Source organism: Canis lupus, chromosome 21, assembly GCF_003254725.2.
Source record: "Canis lupus dingo isolate Sandy chromosome 21, ASM325472v2, whole genome shotgun sequence".
Lineage (NCBI taxonomy): Eukaryota > Metazoa > Chordata > Mammalia > Carnivora > Canidae > Canis > Canis lupus.
In genome coordinates, this window is record NC_064263.1 from 29,339,086 (window position 1) to 29,361,866 (window position 22,781).

The following is a 22,781-nucleotide window of genomic DNA, read 5'->3' on the forward strand; positions in this document are numbered from 1 at the left end:
TGATTTCCAGGTTATTTAGGTGACAGGAACCTATGTCTGTTGTCTTCACAGCCATATAATACATGTCATCACACCGCAAGTATCTATATAGTTCTGTTGGATGGTAGGAATGTTTGGCATTCACCTTGATCCATGGAAAGGTGCCCATCCTGAGCTTTATTTTTCTCAATTGAAAAAAATATTTTAATCATTTGGTGACTTCAACGTTTTTCAAACATCCTTGAATCTGTAAATTCCTTCAACCATCATTCAGTTCTTTCTACTACCTTTACGAGAAATTGCAATCCAAAAATATGATATTGTCTTTTCTACTAATAATATGTCCACTTATAACAAAAGAAATACTATTTAAATTAAAGCATTACAGACAATTAGTAATCCTTAGAACTTCAAGGGCTTCTTAAATGCAAGTCTTGCATTGAAAATGGATAGAAACCTAATTTTTAAAAAGTAGAAAAGCAGAGAAGCCAAATAAAAATGATACTATACCTGATTGAATTCACCCCTTTAATAAAATTTTTACTAAAATTCCATAAAACTTGCTAATGATTTAGAAGTATACTTTTTTTTCTCAAGATATGTCTTTAAAATACCATAGTGTAAAAAAGCATGATAAAGATGTCAGATACTAAGTCCTTACTAATTCAAACATTCATTTATTCATATATATTTTATTGTGCATCTACAATGTATCATCTTAAGCAAGTTATGTGGAACATTACTGGGAAATTTTACATGCACTAATAGCTTTTTCACAATCTTCAAGGCAGGATGAAAGTCCCTTGTTAGGGACTGGTCATATTAGGGTGATCCTCTAAATATACACATATGATTTTAGTGACAAGATTCAGGAGGAATCTGTGGGATAAAAATAGAAATGGCTTATTGGGAGGAGGAGATCATTATAGCACAGTTCACTGGAATGTGGTGGAAAAAAAGAGATATACTGGGGGGAAATTTAGAAAGTGAGTGTAGTTACTTAAAGAATATACCAATGAGACATGGAGTAATACTGTGTAATTATTTTTAGATACCATAATTCAAAGAATCTCCAGCTAGAGTAGGAGGGAAAAAACTATCCTATCATGACCAGGTTCATGGAACTTGTGGGTATTATTATCCAAACCACTCTCTCTTATCTGGTTTTGAATCCCATTTTTCTCCTATGTAGAAAGCAATCACTGATAAAGCATGTAAAATGCCTACCTCCTATCAGCCATTATGTGTGGGGAAAACAGCTCCAGCCTGGCCCCAGGATTCTTTGTCTTGAATGGTATCCCTGGGCTGGAAGCTGCACACACCTGGATCGCCCTGCCATTCTGCTTCATGTACATCATCACTGTCCTGGGGAACTGTGGGCTCATCTACCTCATCAGCCATGAGGAGGCCCTGCATCAGCCCATGTACTACTTCCTGGCCCTGCTCTCCTTCACAGATGTCACCCTGTGCACCACCACGGTACCCAATATGCTGTGCATATTCTGGTTCAACCTCAAGGAGATTCACTTGAATGCCTGCCTGGCTCAGATGTTTTTTGTCCATATGCTGACTGGGATGGAGTCTGGGGTGCTCATGCTCATGGCCCTGGACCGCTACGTGGCCATCTGCCACCCCTTACGTTATTCCACCATCCTCACCAACCCTGTCATCACCAAGGCAGGTCTTGCCACGTTCCTGAGGGGTGTGCTGCTCATCCTCCCATTCACATTCCTCACCAAGCGTCTGCCCTATTGCCGAAGCAACTTTATTCCCCATACCTACTGTGACCACATGTCTGTGGCCAAGGTGTCCTGTGGCAATTTCAAGGTCAATGCTATCTATGGTCTCTTGGCAGCCCTCCTGATTGGAGGCTTTGATATGTTCTGTATTTCTGTGTCTTACACTATGATACTGAGGGCAGTAGTGAGCCTGTCATCTGCAGATGCTCGTCACAAAGCCTTCAGCACCTGCACATCCCACATATGTGCTATTGTTATCACTTATGTTCCAGCGCTGTTCACCATTTTTACTCATCGTTTTGGGGGACAAAGCATTCCCCACCATGTGCATATTCTTATTGCTAATCTCTATTTGATGTTGCCTCCTACTCTGAATCCCATTGTTTACGGAGTCAAGACCAAGCAGATCCAGGAAGGAGTCATCAAGTTATTTTTTAAAGAGAAAGATGTCTTAGTTATGAAATAGATTCATGAGTTAATTATCCAAAATCAAGGAAAGACAAGAAATATTTCAGAGGAGATTCTTGAGCGTAAGTTCAAAATCAATGGATTCAATGCAGAAAACAATATTTATTGAACACCTATTATAATATTAACTGAATTATTTTTTTGTAAAATTCATCAACGATAAAAATTTGTTTAATAAAAAAGTATCTCCAGAACTTGAGACTTTTTTTTCTAGAAAGGAATTTCACATCAATGTAATTTCAATGTTTACATGCCTAATGTGTTTTACACATGAAACAAATTGTAAATGGGAAAAAAAATCCTGATCCCATATTGAGGATTCATTCATTCTTGGCAGGAAACCCACTGTAAAAAGAAGTGTCAGCATCTGTTTTCTAAAGACGTTTCACACATGTTTTAGTGACTTCATTAACCTCTATTCTTTTCACTGCATAATTTGGTGTGACTTGTTTCAGTTACAGAAATTATCTCATATCTATCTAACCATATTGAATTTCCACTATCAAGGAGAATAATTTTCATGTATTTCTATCAATACTATCTAAATAATAGATGGGATGATAAGCAAGGGAATAAACCATAAAATCTTAAGTCAATTTCTTGAGGATAATTCTGGGACACTTTTGAAGCAGACGTAGAATAAGTCTTATAAATGTTGTGAAGTAGTAGTAGAAAATAGAGGAGATTCTCCAGCAAAACTGGTAAGCATTTGGGTTTGGCTGACTTCATAGTTTTTTCCAACCTTAGTAACTACAGCTGAAAATGTTCTCCTATAATTTGACTCCCAAGTGAAGTTGGTCACTCAAAGAAAGTTTATATAATGGACAAGCCATTTACAAACATTGGCCTTGTCTCTTGTAACCAGGCCCTGTTCCTACACAGTAAAATATGGAGAATTAAGAACCTGCATTCATGTCACTGTGGGGCACTTAACAAGCCTGAATATACCTTGCATACCGGTTTCTGGTCTCTGTATCCTTCTGCACACTAAGGAAATCTAGTTTTGAATGAAAACTTTCTGAATTTTATAAGGTTATTGCCAAATCAAACCTTATACCAACACTGGCAGATGTGAAATGCACATTTATTATTTAAGTGCACGACTGAAAGTAAGCAAAGTATGCTATCCTTCCACTAGAATGTTGAAAACAGTGATATGTAATATGGAGTTTTCTGACGTTATATCGCACTAAAAATGCTAGTTTGTTATTACATGATACTAAATTGGTAGTTTGAGGGTCTCTAGCCAGAGTGGCAGTTTGAATATAAACAGGAATGTACAGTTTCCCCAACACTGCAAACACAAGGAAATGCTAAATTAAATACACTTATGAAATGATAGCAAGTAAAACTAAAATCAAATGAATTAATAAAGAACTTTAAAAGATAAAAGAGGGGAATCCCTGGGTGGCTCAGTGGTTTAGCGCCTGCCTCCGGTTCAGGGTGTGATCCTGGATCCTGGGATCGAGACCCATATTGGGCTCCTTGCATGGAGCCTGCTTCTCCCTCTGCCTGTATCTCTGCCTCTCTCTTTCTCTGTGTGTCTTCCATGAATAAATAAATAAAACCTTTAAAAAAATAAATAAAAGATAAAAGAAAATCACAGAGGCACTCAGGAATGAGAACTCACAGCCAATACAAAGACTTTTACTCAAATGACTTCAGTGCTGAGACCCTATTGCCTGTGTGTAAAGGCTGGACAAAGTGAGAAGTCTAGAATCTGGGATCACTACACAATATTTGTATGGGAACTAAAATATCTATGCCTGGGATCCCTGGGTGGCGCAGCGGTTTGGCGCCTGCCTTTGGCCCAGGGCGCGATCCTGGAGATCCGGGATCGAATCCCACGTCGGGTTCCCGGTGCATGGAGCCTGCTTCTCCCTCTGCCTGTGTCTCTGCCTCTCTCTCTCTCACACTGTGTGCCTATCATGAATAAATAAAAATTAAAAAAAATTAAAAAAAATAAAAAAAATAAAATATCTATGCCTGACAGCCTAAAGACACAGAAAAAAAAAGTACTACTATTATAATCTGATAACACATCTGTGCAACACATCACTAGAGATGAATCCAAACAAGATAAAAACATACAAAGACATTTTCTGGCAATAGCCTTTCTCTATACATTCATTGCATCTCTCTTAACTGCTTACCTCCACATGGACAAACATACACACATCTTCAACATAATGAGAAAAATTGCAAATACAGAAAACAATTATATTGGAAGTGGGTATCAAAAGGGAGGGATAAGCATAAAAGGGTTTATATTACATTTAGTCCACAAGTCTTCTAATAATTACAATAGGTGGGGTTATGGGTGTGATGGACCTTGATTTTAGTAACTTCTGGGAATTGTATATTGTGCATTAGCAGAATGATAAGAGAAAAACGCTCCAAGTCGAGAGAGACACTGATCAAACGTGGCTAGAAAATAACCTTTGGTGTAGGAATCTGTGTATTATCCTCCTCTTCATGTCTACATATGAGAAGGATGAAGGAGAAAGGAAACAAAGATATTTATACTCAATGCTTTGTTTAAAAACACCAAGAATAGGGATCCCTGGGTGGCGCAGCAGTTTTGCGCCTGCCTTTGGCCCAGGGCGCGATCCTGGAGACTCGGGATCGAATCCCATGTCAGGCTCCTGGTGTATGGAGCCTGCTTCTCCCTCTGCCTATGTCTCTGCCTCTCTCTCTCTCTCTCTCTCTGTGACTATCATAAATAAATAAAAAATAAAAAACACCAAGAATAAACAAATCCAGTTGAAGATGAATAAAGAGAGGAAAGCAACACCATCATAGACAAAAATAATTTTATTGTGTCTATAGTAACATCCTGGTAAATAAGAGGAAATGACAAGAGTATCATAGTTATCTAAATTCTTTACTATTAGATTAAAAAGACTAAACAATGTTCCAAAAATGGGGATGATTTCATATGAGCCACAAAGAAAGTAGAAAAATATCATAAAGACAGAAATGCTTAGGTGATAAGATTAGAGAATGAAATAATAAGGTAGCAGAATGGAATCAAACAATGATAAATGAGTAAAAGAAAACTTAATTAGGAAAGTAACATGATAAAAATTAAAATATATGATTAAAGAGTAAAGAAAATGTTATGCTTTTCAATCAGTAATTACTATAAATTAGTAATTAGCAAATATTAGAAGCTATTATACAATGCATGAAGAGGAAACATAAATATCCTTGGTATAGATAAAGCAGAATTCAGAATAACCAGAACAAACAATATTCAAAGCCATAAAGAAAATAATGGGTCTAAAGTTAATATTGATGCATGTATGCAAGTTTAAAGTCTATCACAGGGATCCCTGGGTGGTGCAGCGGTTTGGCGCCTGCCTTTGGCCCAGGGCGTGATCCTGGAGACCCCGGATCGAATCCCACGTCGGGCTCCCGGTGCGGATCCTGCTTCTCCCTCTGCCTATGTCTCTGCCTCTCTCTCTCTCTCTCTCTCTCTCTCTGTGTGACTATCATAAACAAATAAAAAAAATTTTTTTTTAAATAAAGTCTATCACAGGGCACCTGGGTGGCTCAGTGGTTGAGCTTCTGCTTTTGGCTTTGGGTGTGATGCGGAGTTCAGGGATCTAGTCCCTCATCAGACTCCCTTCAGAGAGCCTGCTTTTCCTTCTATGTCTCTCTCTCTGTGCATCTCTTATGAATAAATAAAATCTTTTTTAAAAATAAAGTCTATCACATACAAAGAAAAAAAAGCACTCCAAGAAACTCATTATAATACACAGTTTAGCTTTTTTTTTAATTTTTTATTTATGATAGTCACACAGAGAGAGAGAGAGAGAGAGAGAGAGAGGCAGAGACACAGGCAGAGGGAGAAGCAGGCTCCATGCACCGGGAACCCGACGTGGGATTCGATCCCGGGTCTCCAGGATCACGCCCTGGGCCAAAGGCAGGCGCTAAACCGCTGCGCCACCCAGGGATCCCTAATACACAGTTTAATAGCTGAACTATAACAATGATAAAAAATACAGTTCACATATAAACAGGAAATAACAGGTTACACGTAAAGAAAATAAAAGATAAGAGAAGATTATGGTACTGGAGAAACAAAAGAGAGGTAAGGAGAAGAGAAGGGAGTTAAGGGAAGGAAAAGGGAGGAAACAGAATAAATAAGAAATGTCTAGTTATATGCTGCAACACCAAATTTTGGAAAACTGGTATAAGTTGTTCAGAATTTTTTAAAAGACAATGATTATAATTAAAATTACCCATGTTATATTAAGCATTTGTTTGATCACTTTCTTTCCTAAATAAAATGTCAATTTATGAATATGCAATAATTATACTCTCAAAGAACATCTTTGATATGCTCCTATGAATAACGCTACTCTGAACATTCTTTTATATGTCTTTGGGAGCAAATATTTGTACATGCCTTTGGTTTAATATCTAGGAGTGAGATTCTGGATCACACTGTAGTTTTAGGTTCTCTCTTGGTGTACTATATCAACTGTATTCCAAGGCAGGTTGTACCAATTTAAACTCTTGTCAAAACTATAAAACTATTTACTCTATATCCTTCCCAACATTTGGTATTGAAAGTGTTGCAGCAGCTCATTTTCATTTTAATTTGCATTTTCCTGATGACAAAGATGATGAAATATGTTTTTATCTGTTTAGATACCTTTGTAGGGATGGCAGCTAAAACTTTTACCCTTTTCTCTTTAAAATTTTCAATTCATTATTGATGTATAAGATTTCTTTATATATTTGGGATGGGATTTTGTCAGTTACATATGTTGGCATATATTTTCTTCCAATCTACTTCCATTTTTTAAGTTATTTTGATGGGAAAATTTTCTTTATCTTACTGTAGTCCAATTTTTATTTTTATTTTTATTTTTTAAATTTCTATTTAACTTCCAGTTAGTTAACATACAATGTAATATTAGTTTCAGATGTGGAATTTAGTGATTCGACATTTGCATATGTTACCGGTGCTCATCACAAGTGTACTCCTTAATCCCCACCAACTATTTAATCCATCTCCCCACCTACCTCTCCTCTGGTAACCATCTGTTTGTTCTCTATAGTTAAGAGGCTGTTTTCTGGTTTGCCTCTCTCTTTTTTCCCCTGTGTTCATTTGTTTTGTTTCTTAAATTGTACATATGAGTGAAATAATATATTTGTCTTTATCTGACTGACTTATTTCACTTAGCATGATATTCTCTGGTTCTATCCATGTTATTGAAAATGGAAAAATTTCAGTCTTTTTATGGCTGAGTAATATTTCAATATACATGTTTATATATAAATATTCAATATTTATATTCAATATATATGTATATATATAAACATGTATCCCTTCAAATTACTATTTTTATATTCCTTGGGGAAATATCTAGCAGTGTAATTGCTGGATCTTAGAGTAGTTTTATTTTTAACTTTTTGAGGAATCTCCAGACTATTTTCCAGAGTAGCTGGACCATTGGCATTCCCACCTACAGTGCAAGAAGTTTCCTCTTTCACTACATTCTTACCAACATCTGTTTCCTGTGTTGTTAATTTTAGCCATTCTGACAGGTGTGAGGTGATATTTCATTGTAGTTTTTATTTGTATTTTCCTGATCATGAGTGATTTTGAGCATCTTTCCATGTGTCTGTTGGTCATTGTAGGTCTTCTTTGGAAAAATGTCTATTCACATAATCTGGCCATTTTTAAATTGGATTATTCATTTTTGAGTGTTAAGTTCTTTACATATTTTGGATTCTAAGCACTTTATTAGATTTGTCATTTGCAAATATTTTCCCCCATTCTATAGGTTACCTTTTAGTTTTGTCAGCCGTACCCTTCACTGAGTAGAATGTTTTTATTTTGATATAGTCCCAATAGTTTATTTTTGCATTTGTTTCCATTGCCTCAGGAAACATATCTGGAAAGAAGTTGCTACAGCTGATGTCAAAGAGCTTACTGCTGTGTTCTCCTCACAGATTTCTATGGTATCAGTTTTATCTTTTAAAGTGGCATTCCTCTGAACCTTACCATCTCTGAGGTGGGATGCAGAAGAAGAGCACCAATTTGGGAGTAGGAAGACCTGTAGGGTTTCAGTTTGGTTCAGCCTGCTAACAGCAAGGTGACCTTATCAAGTCAGTAGGTATCTTCAAAGTGTGGCTTCTTCATCTGGCAAAATGAATGCCAGGTTGTGTGCAGAAGAGTGGAGGAGACAGGTATGGGAAATGACTTTCAAAAACTCTGTGAGTAGAATGGTTGTTATTAAAATAGTATATAGTCACCCAAAAAATTAGCTCTTAGTTTCATTGATCTTTTCTAATGTTTTTATAGTCTCTGGTTCATTTATTTCTTCTCTGATTTCCTCTGATTCCTGCTATCTCCTTTTTTTCTGCTAACTTATATCTTAATATACTCATCATTCTTCTAGTTCTTGAAGTGTAAAGTTAGGTTATTTATTTAAGATCTTTCTTTCTGGGCAGCCCAGGTGGCTCAGCGGTTTAGCAACGCCTTCAGCCCAGGGCGTGATCCTGGAGACCTGGGGTCGAGTCCCACCTTGGGCTCCCTGCATGAAGCCTGCTTCTGCCTCTCTCTCTCTCTCTCTCTCTCTCTCTCTCTCCAATAAATAAATAAAATCTTTTTAAAAAATCTTTCATTTTTATAATCTTTCTTTTTTCTTAATGTAGGCATTGATTACTATAAAATTCCCTCTTATAACTGTTTTTTCTGTATCACTTGTTTTGATAATTTGTGTTTATACTATTATTTGTTTCCAGGCATGTTTTGTCTTCATCTTTGACCCACTGCTCTCCAGGAGTGTATTGTTTAATTTCTACATATTTGGAATTGTCCAGCTTTTCTCCTGTCACTGATACCTAGTTTTATACCATTGTGCTCAGAAAAGATACTTAATATTCTTTTAACTTTCTTAAGTTTGTTTTTTAAAGATTTTATTAATTATTTTATCTATCTATCTATCTATCCTATCTATTTATATAGAGAAAGCAGGATCAGGAGGAGGGGCAGAGGTAGGGGCTCCCCACCGAGCCCAGAGCCTGATACAGGACTCAGTCTTAGGACCCTAGGATCATGACCTGAACGGAAGGCAGACACTTAACCAACTGAGCCACCCAGGTGCCCCTCTTAAGTTTTCTCAGACTTGTTTTGTGGCCTAACATGTCATCTATCACAGATAATGTTTCATGTGTGCTTGGGGAGAATGTGTATTCTGCTGCAGTTGGATAGAATGTTCTGTATTTGTCTAAGTTTGTTTGGTCTAAAATGTAGTTCAAGTCCAATTTTTCCTCATTGCCTTTATGCCTGGATAATGTATCTATCTTTAAAAGTGGGTAGGGAATTTCCTTACTATCATTGTATTGCTGTCTCTTTTTTCTGTTTGTTAATCTTTGCTGAATATATTTAGATGTTCCAATATTGGGCACATATATACTTATAACCATTATATCTTGTTTATAAACTGACCCCTTTATCCTTATATGATAACCTTATTTGTCTCTTGTAACAGTTTTTGACTTATAGGATATTTCAAGTGTATGTGTGTGTGTGTATGTGTATAATGAACATATATGTAATATATGTTATATGCATTGAATATACACACAGAGACACATAGACATACTCAGGGTGGTAAAATGAACCATTTACTTAGGGGCTAAAAGGAAACATTGATATTATAGGTGTTTTAGTGCATTTTTGGAATTTTATAATTATGTACTCAGACCATTATTTTATAAATCAATAAAAATGGAAAGCACATCATTTTTTGAATATCAGATCTCTTAGAGTCCACATCAGGAGGAAGACATTTAACTTTGATACACTTATTGTTTTATAGTTTCACTCCTGCTTAAACAGCTGATCAATGTAAAATAACCTCAAAAGTCCCAAAGGACCTTTACTTCAGAGCCCTCTGAGACATCAACTATAGAGATCCAATCAGATGCAGACACTCAAATCTGGAGAATCCTCAAAGGGCACAGCAATACTATGTAGAGGCGGAAACTGGTTGTTATAGAACACTGACATGCTCAGGAGTCTCAGTCATGTCTATGAATCTGGTCTTTGCTGATACTGAGGTGAGTTTGGGTGATTCCCAAAGACTTACATTTTCCCAAAATATAAAACTTATAATCCAAGACATATCACTGTTTGAAATGTGGTTGATTGTAGGCTCAGTATTTCTTCTTGACTCCAACCAGAATAAATGACCATTTACTTAGAGGCTAAGAGGAAAAACAGCATACCCCTACTCATGAAATAAATTTAAAACTACCTCAGAATTCATTCGATAAAAAAGTTTCAACAATAATGGGCTCCAATGGGAGGAAAACAAAAGCTTTTGCCTTTATAGATATCTGTACTCAGAACTACTTCTGGTGGAAATGGTCTTTGCAAGCAAATGGAAAGTAAGAATAGACTTGAATCCTAGAAGGCATTGAGAGGAATTTCTGAAAAAAGGATTTACTATGGAAAGCTTCTTGTACAACCCCCCTACCAGGTGCCATACAGTGTTTATGTGAACAAGTCCAGAAATAGGAATCCAGCTATCTCACAGATTCTCTCTTACAGGAAGATTTCCTCTGCAAAGATACCTCCCTTGACTAGAGACTGGTTTTCTGTAACTTTATACATTTATACATTTATTCTTTCTCTTCCCTAAGACACTGTTAAGAACAAGTTTTCTCCTCTTCCTATATCATAATGAACTGTGTAAGCTAGTTAGGCCCAGAAACTTTTCCTCAGGATTATGCCCAGAAACTATTCCTCAGGATTAGGATCACTAATTTAGGACAATGGATAGATATTAATTAAACATATGACTTCAAAGTCAAACCAACTTAAATCTTGGCTCTATCAGTTTTCAGTGTTGTCAAATTACACATTCTATTGAGTTATTGTGCACTTACCTTCACTTATATATAAAATATATCCACACATTTCCCCAAATGAATGAGAACATATAATGTTTGTCCTTCTCCGACTGGCTTACTTCACTCAGCATAATACCCTCCAGTTCCATCCACGTTGAAGCAAATGGTGGGTATTTGTCATTTCTAATAGCTGAGTAATATTCCATTGTATACATAAACCACAGCTTCTTTATCCATTCATCTTTCGTTGAACACCGAGGCTCCTTCCACAGTTTGGCTATCGTGGCCATTGCTGCTATAAACATCGGGGTGCAGGTGTCCCGGCGTTTCATTGCATTTGTATCTTTGGGGTAAATCCCCAACAGTGCAATTGCTGGGTCGTAGGGCAGGTATATTTTTAACTGTTTGAGGAACCTCCACACAGTTTTCCAGTGAACACCAATAAAAAATAAATTAAAAAAAAAACTACATATATCCATGGCATTATTATAGGTTTGAATACAAGAGTCAACCCTGCTGAAATAATAAGTCCATTAGTGGAGCAGATGTTGTTTGTTTTTTTCACTAATGTATCCCCAAAACTAGAATGATACTTGGCATGTATATCAATCAATAAATACCTGTTAAGTGAATAATATGTATTTTAGCATATAATCTGACAATTATTATCTATTATTATAATAGATCACATATACTGATTACTTACTAAATGCCAGGCAACACTTAAAGGATTAGCTCTCATTTAACCATTCTAATACCTCTAGAGTCTATACTATTATCACCTTTACTTTAAAAATGATGAAAATTGTACAAAGCTTTGAGATTTGTTCAAGACCATCCAGATAGTTAGTGTTGGAAGCTCATGGAGCCCCAGGGTCTATTTTTCCATAAGCAACCATAGAATAAGACTCTGCTCTCACATTATCAGATGGCAGACATGTATACATCTAATTTTCTTCCTTTTTATGTCTTGAGTTTAAAAATAGAATTGAATATTCTATTCTAGAATAGAATACTCAATAGAATTTACTCAATAGAAGAATTCACATGCATCTTGGGGAATCATCTGAGAGGGATGGTATAGACAGAAATCTTTTCCTGACAGGGAAAAAGAGCTGGTGCTGTTTGATTATTTATGCTCAATGATTATGGAGTAATTGTTGAGTTATATGGTGTTGATGCTTAGAAGAGCCTGAGAATTTTCCATGACATAATTCATTTTAATTTATAAGCCAGTTATGCAGAATGAAATATTCTTCCTCCTTTGTTATCTTAATATCTTGGTCTTTTAATCTTGTGGCTGTAGTGTTCCCTTAGAAGGAAGTAGGCATCAGTAGTGACCTCCTATGGATACCATTCTCCTTGAAGAGGTTCCAATGGCCACATGCTTAGTTACCTAGAGTTACCAGGAGACTTGCAAGGATATAGCTAGAATAGATGTCCCTGGATATCATTCAAATGACAATAGATATTTATCATTTTTCTGCCTAAAATACAAATTTGAGATATGAGAATATATTTGCTTGTCTTGAAGGCTGTACTAACAAGTATTTTCTTTCTAAAGTTCGATTCTCAATCATCCAATATAACTAAGGTTTTCAAAATCTAATACTACCTTCACACCCTAAGTGCACCGTGACACTTGAACTACAGCAGGGCTCAACAGCTCCATTTGAATTTATGTATATTAAATAAAATAAATTTGATCACATAGGATGCCTTATACAGAGGTGAGAATAGTAATAATAGTAGTATTATTGCTAATATTCATTGAGCATTCACTATATACTATGAACAGTTTTAGCACATTATATAAATGTATGATAGAATAATTCCAACAACTTTCTGGGGTTGGCACAATTATTGTCCTCATCTGAGATTTAGAAAACTGAGGCACTAAAATGACTAAACAATTTGTCCATGTCACATGCAATGTTAAGAACCAAAAGCAGAATCTTATGATACATATGACTGTAGAGGAACTTACTACTTTTCATTAAAAAAAAAGTGTTGTACTCAGTTTCCAAGCCCCCTACTCACTTTTGAGTTATTTTCTTATCCAGGAAATCACCACTTTTAAAGAATATAAAATGCCTACCTCCTATCAGCCATTATGTGTGGGGAAAACAGCTCCAGCCTGGCCCCAGGATTCTTTGTCTTGAATGGTATCCCTGGGCTGGAAGCTGCACACACCTGGATCGCCCTGCCATTCTGCTTCATGTACATCACCGCTGTCCTGGGGAACTGTGGGCTCATCTACCTCATCAGCCATGAGGAGGCCCTGCATCGGCCCATGTACTACTTCCTGGCCCTGCTCTCCTTCACAGATGTCACCCTGTGCACCACCACGGTACCCAATATGCTGTGCATATTCTGGTTCAACCTCAAGGAGATTCACTTTAATGCCTGCCTGGCTCAGATGTTTTTTGTCCATATGCTGACTGGGATGGAGTCTGGGGTGCTCATGCTCATGGCCCTGGACCGCTACGTGGCCATCTGCCACCCCTTACGTTATTCCACCATCCTCACCAACCTTGTCATCACCAAGGCAGGTCTTGCCACGTTCCTGAGGGGTGTGCTGCTCATCCTCCCATTCACATTCCTCACCAAGCGTCTGCCCTATTGCCGAAGCAACTTTATTCCCCATACCTACTGTGACCACATGTCTGTGGCCAAGGTGTCCTGTGGCAATTTCAAGGTCAATGCTATCTATGGCTTAATGGTTGCTCTCCTTATTGGTGTGTTTGATATATGCTGTATTTCTGTGTCTTACACTATGATATTGAGGGCAGTAGTGAGCCTGTCATCTGCAGATGCTCGTCACAAAGCCTTTAGCACCTGCACATCCCACATATGTGCTATTGTCATCACTTATGTTCCAGCTTTTTTCACATTTTTTGCCCACCGTTTTGGAGGACACAATATCCCCCACCACATACACATCATTGTAGCCAACATTTACTTGCTACTGCCTCCTACAATGAACCCAATTGTTTATGGAGTTAAGACCAAGCAGATCCGGGAAGGTGTGATCAAGTTTTTAGTTGGAGATAGGTTGTCTTTACCCAAGACAAATAAATCATAAAATAGACATATTGTTTAGGAAGAGGGGGCTCAAGAAGAGTGGAGAATACATTTGTAAATGCTGTGAGTAAAATTGTATTAAACATATGAGTCCCTCTAATATGTAGATTTTCTGAAGCCTTTGTAAATTTATATTATGAAATGTTTCTTCTGTGTAAAGATCTGCCAAAGAAGAGAATGCAGAATAAAAAAGAAATGTACCCATTCCTTACAAGTTTTATGTCTTACAAAGGGATTATGTATTTCTATGTCTAGTGAAAACAGTCAGGGAACAGAATGAGGGATGCAGGCATGGTGTTGATGAGTGCACCCTAAGTGAGAAGAGGAGACTATAGTGATGGGGATGTCCTCTCCATAAAGAACAAATTTACACAAATGAAGCACATTGCCATGCATAATGTGGGCCTGCTGTTGCAATATTCTTCAGTATTCTTTTAAAGATTGTATTTATTTATTCATGAGAAACACAGAGAGAGGGACACCTAGGCAGAGGGAGAAGCAGGCTCCTTGGGAGCCCAATGGGGGACTCTATCCCAGGACTCTCAGATCACACCCTGAGCCAAAGGCAGACACTGAACTGCTGAGCCACCCAGATGTCCCTCTTCAGTATTTTTTTTAAGATTGTATTTTACTTGAGAGAGAGAGAGATGGAGACAGAGACAGAGATAGGGAGAGAGAACACGAATGGGGAAGAGAGAAGCAGGCTCCCTGCTGAGCAGGAAGCCCAACATCAGGGTTTGATTTCAGGACCCAGCACACAGGACCCTGGGATCATGACCTGAGCCAAAGGCAGACACTTAATCCACTGAGCCACCCAGGTGCCCCTATCTTCCAGTATTTTTAAAGATGATCTAGATTTAAATATTTTCTGACATCTCCTGATTTTGATTATTGGATAAATGGTTTTTTTAAAAAAATATTCTAATTTCATTCAAGACATGTCTTGGAATTGTTTTTTGCCCTTTTCATCAGTTTAGGATTTCCATTTAAAATGGTACAGTCAGTTGAGCATCTGACTCTTGGTTTTGGCTCAGACCATGGCCTCATAGTCATGAGATGGAGCCCCACATTAGGCTCTGTGCTCAGTGTGGAGTCTGCTAGAATCTCTCTCTCCCTCTCTCTTCACCTTTCCCCTTACGCATTCTCTCTCTCTAAAAAATAAATAAATAAATAAATAAATAAATAAATAAATAAATAAATAAATAAAGCAAGCAGGAGGAGCAAGATGGCGGAAGAGTAGGGTCCCCAAATCACCTGTCCTCACCAAATTACCTAGATAACCTTCAAATCATCCTGAAAATCTACGAATTCGGCTTGAGACTTAAAGAGAGACCAGCTGGAACACTACAGTGAGAAGAGTTCGTGCTTCTATCAAGGTAGGAAGACGGGGAAATAAAGGAACAAAGGCCTCCAAGGGAGAGGGGCCGCGAGGAGCCGGGCTGAGGCCGGGGCGAGTGTCCCCAGGACAGGAGAGCCCCGTCCCGGAGGAGCAGGAGCTGCACCGACCTTCCCGGCGGAAAGGGGCTCGTGGGGAGGTGGAGCAGGACCCAGGAGGGCGGGGATGCCCTCGGGTTCCCGGGGACAGTAACAGCAACTGCGCGCCCAGGAGAGTGCGCCGAGCTCCCTAAGGGCTGCAGCGAGCACGGCGGGACCCGAAGCAGCTCGGAGGGACTCGGGCGGCGGCTCCGCGGAGGGGACTGCGGGGCGGGAGCGCGAATCCAACAGCGCAGGTCCCGGAGCACAGGGGCCGGGACACAGCCCAGGATCCGGCCTCCCCCAGGACAGGCAGAGGCCAGGAGGGCCCAGGACAGCAAGGACGCTCCTGCCCCAGCTGAGCAGATCAGCGGCCCCGCCCCGGAGCCTCCAGGCCCTGCAGACGGAGAGCTCTAGAGTTACTGCGGGGGCTGACTCCAGGCTCCAGAGCTGGCCCCGCCACTGCGGTGGTTCCTCCTGGGGCCTCACGGGGTAAACACCCCCACTGAGCCCTGCACCAGGCAGGGGCTGAGCAGCTCCCCCAAGTGCTAACACCTGGAAATCAGCACAACAGGCCCCTCCCCCAGAAGACCAGCTGGACTGACTGACAACTTCCAGGAGAAGCCAAGGGACTTAAAGTACACAGAATCAGAAGATACTCCCCCGTGGTTTTTTTTTTTTTTCTTTTTGATTTCTGATTGCTTCCCCCACCTTTTTTTCACCTTTCTTTCTTTTTCTTTCTCTTTTTCTTCTCTTTTTTTCCTTTTTTTCTTCCTTTTTTCTTTTTCTCTTTTCTTTCCTTCTCTCTCTCTCTTTTTCTCCTTTTCCCAATACAACTTGTTTTTGGCCACTCTGCTCTGAGCAAAATGACTAAAAGGAAAACCTCACCTCAGAAGAATCAGAAACAGTCCTCTCTCCCACAGAGTTACAAAATCTGGATTACAATTCAATGTCAGAAAGCCAATTCAGAAGCACTATTATACAGCTACTGGTGGCTCTAGAAAAAAAGCATAAAGGACTCAAGAGACTTCATGACTGCAGAATTTAGATCCAATCAGGCAGAAATTAAAAATCAATTGAATGAGATGCAATCCAAACTGGAAGTCCTAACGACGAGGGTTAACGAGGTGGAAGAACGAGTGAGTGACATAGAAGACAAGTTGATGGCAAAGAGGGAAACTGAGGAAAAAAGAGACAGACAATTAAAAGACCATGAAGACAGATTAAGGGAAATAAACGACAGCCTGAGGAAGAAAAACCTACATTTAATTGGAGTTCTCGAGGGCGCCGAAAGGGACAGAGGGCCAGAATATGTATTTGAACAAATACTAGCTGAAAACTTTCCTAATCTGGGAAAGGAAACAGGCATTCAGATCCAGGAAATAGAGAGATGCCCCCTTAAAATCAATAAGAACCACTCAACACCTCGACATTTAATAGTGAAGCTTGCAAATTCCAAAGACAAAGAGAAGATCCTTAAAGCAGCAAGAGACAAGAAATCCCTGAATTTTACGGTGAGGAATATTAGGGTAACAGCAGACCTCTCCACAGAGACCTGGCAGGCCAGAAAGGGCTGGCAGGATATATTCAGGGTCCTAAATGAGAAGAACATGCAACCAAGAATACTTTATCCAGCAAGACTCTCATTCAAAATGGAAGGAGAGATAAAGAGCTTCCAAGACAGGCAGGAACTGAAAGAATATGTGACCTCCAAACCAGCTCTGCAAGAAATTTTAAGGGGGACTCTTAAAATTCCCCTTTAAGAAAAAGTTCAGTGGACCAATCCACATAAACAAGGACTGAATACATATCATAATGACACTAAACTCATATCTGTCAATAGTAACTCTGAACATGAATGGGCTTAATGACACCATCAAGAGGCACAGGGTTTCAGGCTGGATTAAAAAGCAGGACCCATCTATTTGCTGTCTACAAGAGACTCATTTTAGACAGAAGAACACCCACAACCTGGAAATAAAAGGTTGGAGAACCATTTACCATTCAAATTGTCCTCAAAAGAAAGCAGGAGTAGCCATCCTTATATCAGAAAAACTAAAATTTACCCGGAAGACTGTAGTGAGAGATGAAGAGGGACACTATCTCATACTTAAAGGATCTATCCAACAAGAGGACTTAACAATCCTCAATATATATGCCACGAATGTGGGAGCTGCCAAATATTTAAACCAATTAATAACCAAAGTGAAGAAATACTTAGATAATAATACACTTATACTTGGTGACTTCAATGTAGCTCTTTCTTTACTCGATAGGTTTTCTAAGCACAACATCTCCAAAGAAATGAGAGCTTTAAATGATACACTGGACCAGATGGATTTCACAGATATCTACAGAACTTTACATCCAAACTCAACTGAATATACATTCTTCTCAAGTGTACATGGAACTTTCTCCAGAATAGACCACATACTGGGTCACAAATTGAGTCTGAACCGATACCAAAAGATTGGGATCGTCCCCTGCATATTCTCAGACCATAATGCCTTGAAATTAGAACTAAATCACAACAAGAAGTTTGGAAGGACCTCAAACACATGGAGGTTAAGGACCATCCTGCTAAAAGATGAAAGGGTCAACCAGGAAATTAAGGAAGAATTAAAAAGATTCATGGAAACTAATGAGAATGAAGATACAACCATTCAAAATATTTGGGATGCAGCAAAAGCAGTCCTAAAGGGGAAATACATCGCAATACAAGCATCCATTCAAAAACTGGAAAGAACTCAAATACAAAAGCTAACCTTACACAAAAAGGAGCTAGAGAAAAAACAGCAGATGGACCCTACACCCAGCAGAAGAAGAGAGTTAATTAAGATTCGAGCAGAACTCAACAAAACCGAGACCAGAGGAACTGTGGAACAGATTAACAAAACCAGGAGGTGGTTCTTTGAAAGAATGAATAAGATAGAAAAACCATTAGCCAGCCTTACTAAAAAGAAGAGAGAGAAGACTCAAATGAATAAAATCATGAATGAGAAAGGAGAGATCACTACCAACACCAAGGAAATACAAACGATTTTAAAAACATATTATGAACAGCTATACGCCAATAAATTAGGTAATCTAGAAGAAATGGACGCATTCCTGGAAAGCCACAAACTACCAAAACTGGAACAGGAAGAAATAGAAAACCTGAATAGGCCAATAACCAGGGAGGAAATTGAAGCAGTCATCAAAAACCTCCCAAGACACAAAAGGCCAGGGGCAGATGGCTTCCCTGGGAAAATCTATCAAACGTTTAAAGAAGAAATCATACCTATTCTACTAAAGCTGTTTGGAAAGATAGAAAGAGATGGAGTACTTTCAAATTCGTTCTATGAGGCCAGCATCACCTTAATTCCAAAACCAGACAAAGACCCCACCAAAAAGGAGAATTACAGACCAATATCCCTGATGAACATGGATGCAAAAATTCTCAACAAGATACTAGCCAATAGGATCCAATAGTACATTAAAAAAATTATTCACCATGACCAAGTAGGATTTATCTCTGGGACGCAAGGCTAGTTCAACACTCGTAAAACAATCAATGTGATTCATCATATCAGCAAGAGAAAAACCAAGAACCATATGATCCTCTCATTAGATGCAGAGAAAGCATTTGACAAAATGCAGCATCCATTCCTGATCAAAACTCTTCAGAGTGTAGGGATAGAGGGAATATTCCTCACCATCTTCAAAGTCATCTAGGAAAGCCCACAGCAAATATCATTCTCAATGGGGAAGCACTGGGAGCCTTTCCCCTAAGATCAGGAACAAGACAGGGATGTCCACTCTCACCACTGCTATTCAACATAGTACTGGAAGTCCTAGCCTCAGCAATCAGACAACAAAAAGACATTAAAGGCATTCAAATTGGCAAAGAAGAAGTCAAACTCTCCCTCTTGGCTGATGACATGACACTCTACATAGAAAACCCAAAAGCCTCCACCCCAAGATTGCTAGAACTCATACAGCAATTTGGTAGCATGGCAGGATACAAAATCAATGCCCAGAAATCAGTGGCATTTCTATACACTAACAATGAGACTGAAGAAAGAGAAATTAAGGAGTCAATCCCATTTACAATTGCACCCAAAAGCATAAGATACCTAGGAATAAACTTAACCAAAGAGGTAAAGGATCTATACCCTAAAAATTATAGAACACTTCTGAAAGAAATTGAGGAAGACACAAAGAGATGGAAAAATATTCCATGCTCATGGATTGGCAGAATTAATATTGTGAAAATGTCAGTGTTACCCAGGGCATTTTACACATTTAATGCAATCCCTATCAAAATACCATGGACTTTCTTCAGAGAGTTAGAACAAATTATTTTAAGATTTGTGTGGAATCAGAAAAGACCCCGAATAGCCAGGGGAATTTTAAAAAAGAAAACCATATCTGAAAACCAATTTTAAAAGAGAAAACCGGGGGATCCCTGGGTGGCGCAGCGGTTTAGCGCCTGCCTTTGGCCCAGGGCGTGATCCTGGAGCCCCGGGATCGAATCCCACATTGGGCTCCTGGTGCATGGAGCCTGCTTCTCCCTCTGCCTGTGTCTCTGCCTCTCTCTCTCTGTGTGTGTGTGACTATCATAAATAAATAAAAATTTAAAAAAAATAAATAAAAGAGAAAACCATTTCATATGGTTCAGAAATTTCAGATTTCTGGCTGAAATCTACAGCCAGATTTCAGGTTGTACCACAAAGCTGTGGTCATCAAGACAGTGTGGTACTGACACAAAAACAGACACATAGATCAATGGAACAGAACAGAGAACCCAGAAGTGGACCCTGAACTTTATGGTCAACCAATATTCTATAAAGGAGGAAAGACTATCCATTGGAAGAAAGACGGTCTCTTCAATAAATGGTGCTGGGAAAATTGGACATCCACATGCAGAAGAATGAAACTAGACCACTCTCTTTCACCATACACAAAGATAAACTCAAAATGGAGGGAAGATCTAAATGTGAGACAAGATTCCATCAAAATCCTAGAGGAGAACACAGGCAACACCCTTTTTGAACTCGGCCACAGTAACGTCTTGCAAGATACATCCACGAAGGCAAAAGAAACAAAAGCAAAAATGAACTATTGGGACTTCATCAAGATAAGAAGCTTTTGCACAGCAAAGGATACAGTCAACAAAACTAAAAGACAACCTACAGAATGGGAGAAGATTTTTGCAAATGACCTATCAGATAAAGGGCTAGTTTCCAGGATCTATAAAGAACTTATTCAACTCAACACCAAAGAAACAAACAATCCAATCATGAAATGGGCAAAAGTCATGAACAGAAATCTCACAGGGGAAGACATAGACATGGCCAACATGCACATGAGAAAATGCTCTGCATCACTTGCCATCAGGGAAATACAAATCAAAACCACAATGAGATACCACCTCACACCAGTGAGGATGGGGAAAATTAACAAGGCAGGAAACCACAAATGTTGGAGAGGATGCAGAGAAAAGGGAACCCCTTACACTATTGGTGGGAATGTGAACTGGTGCAGCCACTCTGGAAAACTGTGTGGAGATTCCTCAAAGAGTTAAAAATAGATCTGCCCTATGACCCAGCAATTGCACTGTTGGGGATTTACCCCAAAGATACAGATGCAATGAAACGCCGGGACACCTGCACCCCGATGTTTCTAGCAGCAATGTCCACAATAGCCAAACTGTGGAAGGAGCCTAGGTGTCCTTCGAAAGATGAATGGATAAAGATGTGGTTTATGTATACCATGGAATATTACTCAGCCATTAGAAACAACAAATACCCACCATTTGCTTCAACGTGAATGGAACTGGAGGGTATTATGCTGAGTGAAGTAAGTCAATCGGAGAAGGACAAACATTATATGTTCTCATTCATTTGGGGAATATAAATAATAGTGAAAGGGAATATAAGGGAAGGGAGAAGAAATGTGTGGGAAATATCAGAATGGGAGAGAGAACATAAAGACTCCTAACTCTGGGAAAGGAACTAGGGGTGGTGGAGGTGGAGGAGGGCGGGGTTGGGGGTAAATGGGTGACGGGCACTGAGGGTGGCACTTGACGAGATGAGCACTGGGTGTTATTCTGTATGTTGATAAATTGAACACCAATAAAAAATTAATGTATTTTAAAAAATAAATTAAATAAATAAATAAAGTTTAAAATGCACCTACAAAATGTAATTGTCATGTTGTCAGTGAAACAGACAAATGCAACAGTTAAATGATGAGTATGTGTTATAATTCATTCACTTATTCACTCATATTGAGATACTTATATAGGTCATATTATCTGTTATACCTTAGGGTTAATGAGAGAGAGAGGCAGAGTCGACTATGAAGTAATCCCTGAGTTCAGGGTGCTCAGAATCTGGACTCAAGCCAGGAACACTTGAGAGGAAATGTAAATGAAGTAAAGAGGATAGATGATAACAATGGACACAGTATAGAGAGAATAAAATGTTAGTTAGGAAAGAGTTGGGGGAAACATAAGTTTTGTATTCAGATAGTCCCAAGATTTAAATCTTATGTCTTCATTTCTAGGCACTAGACTTTAACAGGCTATTTAATCTGTCTAAATTTCAGCTTCTATACTTTTAATAAAATGTGAGAAAAACATACTACAAAGATTTATCTGGCTTGTTAAATGCTTTAATGCAAGAAAAAAGAGCACTTAGCATAATATACGTACTAACCACTTCAGAAATTATAGCTGAGATTATTGTTATTATTGTAACTTAAATGTTTCAACTCTGATTCATTCCGAACATTATAGTTTGAGGAGAAATCTTTCCAATTATAAAAGTAGTAGATAATCAGTTTTATTTTATCTCCAAAATTATAAAAATCAGCCCACACAGTTCTCTGGATATATTCTATGTGACTAACTCCATGTTATGCACTGAAAAACATAAGTGAATACAAACACACTAATGAATTTCTAATATAGTATAAGATATAAAATGCGATGGAATCATTATTATAAAATGGTAACAGGGTATTGTACAAAAAAATGTTACAAAATTCATGAAAACTAAATTATTATCAATAGCCATTGTGGTGGTAAGTAAAGATTTTACAGAGAAAGTAGCAGATGAGATGAATCTTAATAAGTGTATAAGTATTTAAAGAGAAAGCCTGGTGGGGATTATT

General features: G+C 38.5%; 2 protein-coding genes across 2 annotated transcripts; both read left to right on the forward strand.

The window, feature by feature from the left end:
- The first annotated feature begins 1,182 nt into the window (after window positions 1–1,182).
- Window positions 1,183–2,184, forward strand: LOC112667913 (olfactory receptor 52N2-like). Its single transcript, XM_025459972.3, has one exon. The coding sequence runs from the start codon at window positions 1,222–1,224 to the stop codon at window positions 2,182–2,184; it is 963 nt and encodes a 320-aa protein (XP_025315757.3). The 5' UTR covers window positions 1,183–1,221.
- A 10,950-nt stretch (window positions 2,185–13,134) lies between these two features.
- On the forward strand, window positions 13,135–14,345 carry LOC112667915 (olfactory receptor 52N2). The gene has a single exon (XM_025459973.3). The coding sequence runs from the start codon at window positions 13,180–13,182 to the stop codon at window positions 14,149–14,151; it is 972 nt and encodes a 323-aa protein (XP_025315758.1). The 5' UTR covers window positions 13,135–13,179; the 3' UTR covers window positions 14,152–14,345.
- Window positions 14,346–22,781: the final 8,436 nt, after the last annotated feature.

What these genes read in the sequence shown, in the direction of transcription:
- LOC112667913 (XM_025459972.3), top strand. Translation starts at nt 1,222, where the DNA reads ATGTGTGGGGAAAACAGCTCCAGCCTGGCCCCAGGATTCTTTGTCTTG.
- LOC112667915 (XM_025459973.3), top strand. Translation starts at nt 13,180, where the DNA reads ATGTGTGGGGAAAACAGCTCCAGCCTGGCCCCAGGATTCTTTGTCTTG.